Raw genomic sequence first — 9,632 nt, 5'->3', positions numbered from 1 at the left:
TATATATATAAATGGACTAAGGGTAGATCATATTGTATATTGAGGATGTGGGTTATTTTCCTTTTTTGATTAAAAGCAACTGAATTATGAAAGAAAAAATTCCTTTTTCCCCAATAATTACACCATTTCTGGTTTCCAGATATGTGTTTTTCCCAACCAATTCTCTGACACCACTTGCATGTCCTACAATGTAATTCAATTCTGACACTAGCCACCTGGGGTTGGCACAGACCTCACAGGTCTTACAGGGTGAGGGCTCAGTCCCACAAGACTGGTCCCCACTCTAGACACCAGTAGCAAGTAGTGGGTCCCCAGGTTACCCACACTTCTGGTCAGCTCCAAGTCAGTGTTTCCACAACCCTTTCTCAGGTTCACTAATTTGTGTAACAGCTCACAGAACTCAGGAAATGTTTACCTTAGTATTACTCATGTATTACAAAGAATATTATAAAGGATACAAATTAACAGCCAGACGAAGAGGTATATAGGGTGAGACCCAGAACAGTCCAAGCACAGGAGCTTCTGTCTAACATACAGTTGGGGTGCACCATCCTCCTGGCACATGAGTGCTGACCCAGAAGCTCCCTGAACCCCTTTAGGTGGGATTTGTAAGGCAGGTTTCATTACAAAGGCCTGGTTGATTAAATCATTGGCCATTGGTGATTAACTGTCCCCTCTCTGGAGGTTGGGGGTTGGGACTGAAAGTTCCAGTCCTCTAATCATATGGTTAGTTCCCCAGCAACCAGCCCTCATCCTAGGGCCTTTCTAAAGGTCCCCTCATTAACATAAACTCAGGTGTGGTTGAAGGGTCCTGTTAGGAATAGCAAATACATATATTTCTTATGTCTGTAGGGAAATTCAAACTTTCCCTCTGAAGTTTCGATGTTTGGTCTATAAAATAATCCAACAATAGATGAACAGGGGAAAAGACATGCAGATTTCGTTATATGTGCAAGAGCCACATGAGACTCAAAGAAGGGCCAGATGAGTGAAGTTTTATACTGTACAGAGGCGGGTAGGGGTGTGGGGCTCCTTGGGGAAGGTGGGACAGGTTGTGGGAGTAAGAGGGGAGGAAACACATGGTGAGCAAAGGCTTTCTTGTGATGCAAATGAAGTTTGGCAGGCAGCAGCTCTCAGAGAGAATAGAAGCACCTCTGGTAACAGTTTCTCTATGATCCCTTTAAAGTATCAGACTTTAGCCTCTTATTCCTGGGAATTCATCTTTCCTAAATCTGGATAAGGCAGATAAGGGGGTCTCAGAGAAAGCCTGTTTGCACCTGCTGTTTATTTCACTGACAGGATTCCTCTGCAGATGCAAATATTCCCTACAGAAGGACTGCTTTCCAGAGCTACTCCTTGTCTGCTGTCCCTCTGAATAACATCTCAAAATATGCCAGAGAAAGTGTCTCTTTGGGGTGGCCTATTTTAGCTTTTTGCATATCACAATATCACAAATTATTACCAAGAAGTTTGCGATGTTTGCACTGGTACTGAATCCACTATAGTTTAGCCTTGAAAGTTCCTAGCCTATATATGCTATTTATGTAGTTTTTTTCTTCAAAGGAGTGTTAATATAACCAGATAAATCATTTCCCAGACATTGCTGGTTTTTTTTTTCAAAAATATATTGCTTACTTTTCAGCATTAAATCGGTATCACTGACTTATTAATTGCCAGTGACTTCTGTATAGAACTTAAGCTCAATATTGCTTTAAAAATTAGATCTTTGTGGGTAACAATAAGGGAGAATAAATTAAAAGAGTATTTTTAGAAGTTAGATCTAAGGGGGAAAGAAGGTAAACTAATTTTACCTGGGAAGAGGTCGTTTTCCATAAAGTCACAGCAAGTTGTTCTTCCTCTGTGAGAAGCAGCCTTACCAATGACAAAATTGTAAGAGTTGGAATTATGGAAAGTTCCATCTCTCAGTTGTTGGAGAGGAGGCACCTGGTGGTGCAGTCCTCACCCTGCAGGCTGCAGACTATGTTCGTGAATGGGCATCCCAGCACCAAGGTGGCTCTTCCTGTGGTAGAAAAGAAGTTTTGAATTTTTTTAATAAAATGAATCAGCAAAATGGCCTTTTATAGAAAAAGCAAAACTCTAGGGACAGAAAAGAGATGAGGAGCTGCCAGGGCTGGAGGAAGCTACCACACAGGAACTTTTCAGGGTTCACTCCAGCAGTGGTCACACAACTGTGTACATCCCCTGAGACTCATCAAACTGTATATTGAAAAGGAGTGCATTTTACTGTATGCAGGTTATACCTCAATTTTTAAAATGATGTTCTTTGCAAGTCTTTCATTAGAAGCTATATGAATCTTTTTTTTTTTTTTTTTTTGCTTTTGCTGCTTAAACACAGATGATCCACAAGCTGGCAGCCCGAGCTCTAATCAGAGATTACGAAGATGGCGTTCTTCACGAAAATGAAACCAGTCATGAGGTTTGTTCTTTTCATTGTAAAAACTATTAGACATTCTTCTTGAGCATTCTTACATTGATGTATCTGTGGGAATGGAAAGTGAGGTCAGCTGTGTGCAGACTGTGGTGTCAGGGCATTCATCACTATATCTGTGACAGTGTGCCTGGGATGTGGGGTGTGTGGTAAATGTTGAATGAATTAACAAAAGAGTGGATGTCAGTGGTTTCCAGAAAATTCTGTCATGTTTTACTCATCAGAAAAAGTCCGAGGAGGGCTCAGAGAACACTCGCTGAGTGCTTGTAGTGGACGTCACCTCAGATCTCTTGTGTGGTAGCGTTAGTATTCCCATCTTACTGATAAGAGGCCTGAGTGTGAAATGCGGAGTGACCTGCCAAAGTCCACCTGACTCGCCCCGTGCTGTGCAGACCAGACCTCAGCAGAGGGGCCCCTCAGCCAGGCCGTTGGGACTGCCCGCTGTTCTCCTAGGGATGAGATCTTCAACAAGGCTGTGCGCGTTAGTCCTCAATGCCATCCCCACAAGAACGTGCCAGCGTGACAGCAGGCCTTGGAGACCCCCACAGTCAGTTTTAGTGACAGTCACCTGGTGGTCTCCCTGTTCCCCTCAGATGCCCCTGGTTTGGCAGCCTCTGTGTGCTCTTTTGTTTAAGACCCCTTTATCCTGAACAAATCATTGCGTCTTTCCAATTCCTCAGCTTTAAATTGGGAGCCACAGACTGTGAAAGAATGAGGAAGCCCACGGCCCGCAAGAGCTCTCTGTGAACTACAGGGAGCTGAATAATGGAGAGTGACAGTTTCTGTGACTAAGTCGGTTCATCTCATTTTAAAGGAAATATTGAGCCACTGATTGAGATGGGACCTGCAATTCAATATTCAGTCTGAAATATATGAATCTTAAGATGATTTATTGACATAGCTAAATAGAAACAAAACAGAACATGACTTACGTTTTATTCTATCCTAGATGAAGAAACAAACCTTGAAATCTCTGATTATTAAACTCAGTAAAGAAAACTCTCTCATAACACAATTTACAAGCTTTGTGGCAGTTGAGAAAAGGGTATGTATTATTGTTAATTCGAGATTAAATTATTTTACTTATATTTTCCCTTTAAGAGAGTTACCCAGGCCGGGCGCGGTGGCTCAAGCCTGTAATCCCAGCACTTTGGGAGGCCGAGACGGGCGGATCACGAGGTCAGGAGATCGAGACCATCCTGGCTAACACGGTGAAACCCCGTCTCTACTTAAAAATACAAAAAAACTAGCTGGGCGAGGTGGTAGGCGCCTGTAGTCCCAGCTACTTGGAGGCTGAGGCAGGAGAATGGCATAAACCTGGGAGGCGGAGCTTGCAGTGAGCTGAGATCCGGCCACTGCACTCCAGCCTGGGCGACAGAGCGAGACTCCGTCTCAAAAAAAAAAAAAAAAGAGAGTTACCCTTGCTTTGATGGTTAATGACAACCCCCACGCCCGGGCCTGTGAAGCGTGGGTTGCAGACAGGCCAGCAGACCCCACGAGTCCCAGCCTCCCAGTCATGGGGGGCTTCGCTGTTGGCACTTAAGGTGATGTTTCTAAATGACTTGAGTATGTTATCATTTTTAATGTAATAATCATTAGTAATTAGCTAATGTGTATTTTTCAGATATACTATAATTTTGTTACAGTTTTGGCATTGATCATCTTTTATTAATCCAAGACCCTCAAAAAATAGAAAAGGCCTGGGTTCCCTGAGAGCCCCTTCCGCCTTTATAAGTTTAAGGAAAAATTCACCTAACGTGTCCAGCACAGTGGCCAGCACCTGCCAGTGCTCCGTAAAGAGGAAAGCCACTCCAGCTCCCCACTTTCCCTCACGCTTGTGGCCCATGGCACACACTCCATTCCCACACACCAGCGTATCCCATACCAACACCCACAGGCTTTACACTGTGTAATCATCATTTCATTGGTTAACGTCTGTTTGATTTAATCTATTTGTGATTCAATATAGGATGAGAATGAGTCGCCTTTTCCTGATATTCCAAAAGTTTCTGAACTTATTGCCAAAGAAGATGTAGACTTCCTGCCCTACATGAGCTGGCAGGGGGAGCCCCAAGAAGCCGTCACGAACCAGGTAAACGCTGATCACCAAATAAGTTGATATAGTACTTTTGTTTGTTCATGAAGATGAAGGGAACCCTTTGCTAAAATAGCTCCCTTAATACCTGTACATGAAGTTGTTGTATCCCTGATGATGGAAAATACTCACACATTTATAAAATGTTGAATGACATCATGTTGCATTACAGAGACTTCACAGTGTGTGAATGGAGCTGTGTAGACAGACTTCACAGTGTGTGAATGGAGCTGTGTAGACAGACTTCACAGTGTGTGAATGGAGCTGTGTAGACAGACTTCACAGTGTGTGAATGGAGCTGTGTAGACAGAGACTTCACAGTGTGTGACTGGAGCTGTGTAGACAGACTTCACAGTGTGTGACTGGAGCTGTGTAGACAGACTTCACAGTGTGTGAATGGAGCTGTGTAGACAGACTTCACAGTGTGTGAATGGAGCTGTGTAGACAGACTTCACAGTGTGTGAATGGAGCTGTGTAGACAGACTTCACAGTGTGTGAATGGAGCTGTGTAGTACAAAAAGAGAACACCTGTGGTTGCGCTTCTATCATGGGCAAATAGATTGTCAGCCAGGAAGCTAAAGTCATTTAGGTGGTATAACAGGTTTGTCATGAAATTATCAATAAAGTGCTATCTGATAATCTAAATTCACCACCAATGTTTCTTAAAGTCTATAGTGCTTTACACTGTGGCCCTTATAACCAGAAATATAATAGAAATTGAAAAATGTGGCTTAAATAAAAATTGAAAGACAAATTCAAAAGCAAAGGAGCAAAGCAGTGCTGACAACACTCTTAGGTCTCTAGGTTAAAAAAACTAAAATTTCCAAAATTTAAAAATTTAAAATCTGGTCACGCACTGTGGTTCATGCCTGTAATCCCAGCACTTTGGGAAGCTGAGGTAGGAAAAATCACTTCAGCCCAGGAGTTTGAGACCAGCCTGGGCAACAAAGGGAGACCTCATCTCTACAAAAAGTTTCTTATGGCAAGTGCAGTGGCTCACACTTTTAGTTCCAGCACTTTGGGAGGCCAAGGCAGCAGATATCTTGAGCCCAGAAGTTCAAGACCAGCCTGGGCAACATGGTGAAACCCTGTTGCTACAAAAAAATAACAAAAGTTATCTGGGCTTGGTGGTGCATGCCTGTAATCCCAGCTACTCAAGAGGCTGTGGCAGGAGGATGCTTGAACCCAGGAGGCAGAGGTTGCATTAAGCCAAAATGGCACCCTACACTCCAGCCTGGGTGACACAGCGAGGATTTGATCATAAATAAGAAAATAATATATGAAAGATGTGCAATCTCGTTGCTAAAAGAAGTTAAAATGTAAACTGCCATGAGATTCCTTTTTATTTTTTAACCCTGTCAGGTTGGCAAAGATCACAAAAGGTAGATGATTGAAAGGCAGTAAAATATAGTGGTTAAGATCACAGGTGCTATGGCCAACTGTTCAGGTCTGAACCCCAGCCCGCACTTCACTCTGTGGGACTTACCTTCCCTGTGCTCCAGTCCTAATGCGCTAGTGGGGAGAGCAATAAAATCCACCTTAGGTGGTTATGAAGAGTTCTAAGACCATTACAACACACGTCTAGCTTGTGGCAGATATTCGATAAATATTAGCTGTACTTATTATTCGCCAAGGTGTCTGGAATGGGCACTGTTGCCCAAACAGATGGGGCAGAAAGCTGACAAGTGGCCTTGGGTTTGCAGGGATACTTGCTTTCTTTTTTTTTTTTTTATTTTTATTTTTTTTTTTTTGAGATGGAGTGTCGCTCTGTCGCCCAGGCTTGAGTGCAGTGGCATGATCTCGGCTCACTGTAACCTCTGCCTCCTGGGTTCAAGCGATTCTCGTACCTGAGTCTCCTGAGTAGCTGGGATTACAGGTGCGTGCCACCACACTCAGCTTCTTTTTGTATTTTTAGTAGAGACGGGGTTTCACCATGTTGGCCAGGCTAGTCTCAAACTCCTGATCCACCTGCCTTGGCCTCCCAAAGTGCTGGGACTTCAGGCGTGAGCCACCGCCCCCGGCCCTGCTTTCTTATAGTGCACCCTTTTGTATATTTTGAATTTCGAACCATGGGCATGGATTGCCCATGAAAGAAAAATAATACTTTAAGCCAACACAAACAAAGAGTTTGGGGAATCAGGAGTAGTAGGAGGTGCATTCAGCCAGGCTCAGGCAGCCCTGCAGGCTCACCCACAGGCAGGGCAGATGTTGGCAACATCGTGGGCTCCCACGCTGGTTCAGACTTCCAGGTCAGCCAGAGAACGGAGCTCAGGGCTGCTTGAAGGAAAGCGAGGGACCAAGCTGAGGGGCTGTGAGCTGTGGCCTCTCTGTGACGGCACAAGGGGCCCTTGGAGTGCATTGTTTTGGAAAAAAAAAATCTGATGTATAATTAAGAATCAACTGTTTGTCCTTGAAACAAGAAAGACTCACTATTAAAATGGGCCCTGGAAAATATATACTTACCTTATATGTGTTTCAAAAACACACACCCAGAAGAAGCTCTGAAAATGGACATGGTCATGGTTGCACAATAGTGTGAATGTGCTTCGTCCCACTAAACTCTAAAATGACTAAAATAGCAAACGTTGTTATATACATTTTTCCCACAATAAAAATTAAATGAACAAAGTAAGAGATATGCCCCTACACTCTGCCACACACGTAAGTACTTTGTTCACAGCAAAGGTCCGGAGGGATGTATGCCAGAGATCAGATAAGACATTCTGTATAGTGTTTATTTTCTTCTTTGTGTCTGTCTACTTGTGTCTGCTTGTATTTTCTAATTTTCTCATAGTGCACATGTGTTGTTTATAAATTTTTTTTTTTTTTGAGGCAAGGTCTCACTCTGTTGCCCAGGCTGGAGTGCAGCGGCACGATCACAGTTCACCGCAGCCTCGACCTCCTGGGCTCTAGAGATCCTCCTGCCTCAGACTCCCATGTAGCTGGGATTACAGGAGTGAGCCACCATGCCTGGACTGTTTATAGAAATTTTTGAAGTTATTTGGTTCTGAATTAATTTACATTTTAATACAGTGTGGTGATAAATTATTTCATACTACATTTGCAAATACTTTGGATCTTAATACTTCCAGATCCAAACATATCAGATGAAAAATATTGTCCATTAGCTTGATGACTTGAAAGTTTATATTTATATTAGCTGCAATAATTTTTTTGAATGGACCGTCTAATTTAGCAAAAATGTCAAGCCTCTGTTATTCTCCCTCAGTATCTGTTTTACCAAAATGTGGCACCTGCAGCATTCCGCATGGAGTCATGCCACTGAATTCAGTAACAGAAGCCAGCCACAATAGAGGCCGGGACAACCAGGTCTGTTTGGTCCTTCTCGACTCACTGAAACTTGGGGCATTTCCTTATTTGACACGTCTTCACTGTGAAATGAGACCTTCCAGGGAGTGCAACACCTTTTCTGCTGGGACGCGCTCAGCAGGAACAGCACTCTGTGCTGGGGGCCTGTGCCCTCCCGCAGCGACCCCTGTGCTTAGGCTCAGTGTCTTCTGCACCAAGCCCAAGTCCACTTTGTTCCCTCCCGCTCATGAAAGCACATTGAGAAGAAGCAAGAGGCAGAGATTTTTAAAACCTAGCTCCTAATCCAAGTAAATCATTTGTAAAATTCAATGCTGTAACTCTTAGCAAGAAATTGAAGGCACTGAAGCTGAGGGTCCAGAGCCCACACTATTCCTTAAATCAGGAGTCTCCAACCCCCAGTCCGTGGCCTGTTAGGAACCGGGCTGCACAGCAGGAGGTGAGGGGCAGTGAGGGAGCATTACCGCCTGAGCTCCGCCTCCTGTCACATCAGCAGTGGCAGTAGATTCTCATGGGAGCCCCGAACCCTGTTGTGAACTGCGCATGGAGGGGTCTAGGTGCTCCTTCTGAGAATCTAATGCCTGATGATCTGAGGTGGAATCGTTTCATCCCAAAACCATCTGCCCCACCTCTGTCCATGGAAAAATTGCCTTCCATGAAACCAGTCCCTGCTGCCATAAAGGTTGGGGGCCACACCTTAGGTGATCAAGGTGGGGAAGGGAAAGAGGAAGCAAGTGAGTGATTTTGGCAAATAGAAGAGTCATAATGAGGCCAGGCACGGTGGCTCACACCTGTAATCCCTACACTTTGGGAGGCCAAGGTGGGTGGATCACCTGAGGTCAGGAGTTCAAGACCAGCCTGGCCAACATGGTGAAACCTGGTCTCTACTAAAAAATACAAAATACTATCCAAGAAGCAATTTTATAAAATTAAACAAAAATAACCCATATTTCTCAGTATGATTCTTTTTTTTTTTTTTTTTTTGAGATGGAATCTTGCTCTGTCACGCAGGCTGGGGTGCAGTGACTATTCACAGTCTCTATCACAGAGCACTACAGCTTTGAACTCCTGGCCTCCAGCGATCATCTCACCTCAGCCTCCTGAGTAGCTGAGTAGCTGGGATGCTCCACAATACCTGACTTAATCAAATTTTTGATCTTTGCAAATCTTACAGGTGAAACGTGTTGGTTGGTGACTTGTTTTTGTTTCTTTATGAATGAAAAGGAGCATGTTTTATATTCTAACAGCCCTATGTGTCCCTGTGTGTTATCTGTTCATGTCTTTTATCTTTGTATTGAGATTTTAGTCATTTTCTTGTTTATCTTAGGAAAACTTTTTATGTTAGGAAAATTAGCCCTTTGTGCTATGAGTTGTGAAAATGTGTTTCCCAGTTTTCCACATGTTATTTTGATGTTGCTTATTATCTTTTTGTCATGCAGATGTTTTAATGCAGTCAAATTTTTAATCTTTGTGTTTCTTCTTTTTTAGTGTTGTTTTGCTTTTCATCATGCTTAGAAATACCTTTCCTAGTCAGAGATTATATTTAAAAACTTTTTCCCATTATTTCTTTAAATAGTTTTATGTTTTCATGTTTACATTTAATTTTTCATCCGATTGAAATTTATCCTGGCATAGGATAAGAGATATGGAACCAACGTTTTTCTTTTCCACATGGCTACTCCTTTTCCTCCTATTGACTTGAAATGCCACCTTCATAATGTAGTAATTCTCAGTTTTAGGAGCTATTGCTGGACTTACCTA

General features: G+C 43.1%; 1 protein-coding gene across 1 annotated transcript in view; it reads left to right on the top strand.

Moving 5' to 3' along the window:
- PARP4 (poly (ADP-ribose) polymerase family, member 4) overlaps positions 1-9,632 on the top strand; it is a 114,027-nt gene that overhangs the window by 88,679 nt on the left and 15,716 nt on the right. The window contains 3 exon segments of the mRNA XM_011959151.1: positions 2,357-2,437; positions 3,399-3,494; positions 4,419-4,541. Coding sequence (XP_011814541.1) covers positions 2,357-2,437; positions 3,399-3,494; positions 4,419-4,541 — 300 coding nt within the window.

The sequence above is a fragment of the Colobus angolensis genome, unplaced genomic scaffold (assembly GCF_000951035.1).
Source record: "Colobus angolensis palliatus isolate OR3802 unplaced genomic scaffold, Cang.pa_1.0 Scaffold113, whole genome shotgun sequence".
In the NCBI taxonomy this organism is placed as follows: Eukaryota; Metazoa; Chordata; class Mammalia; order Primates; family Cercopithecidae; genus Colobus; species Colobus angolensis.
The sequence above is the reverse complement of the archived record's forward strand: the minus strand, read 5'-3'. Positions and strand labels throughout refer to the sequence as shown.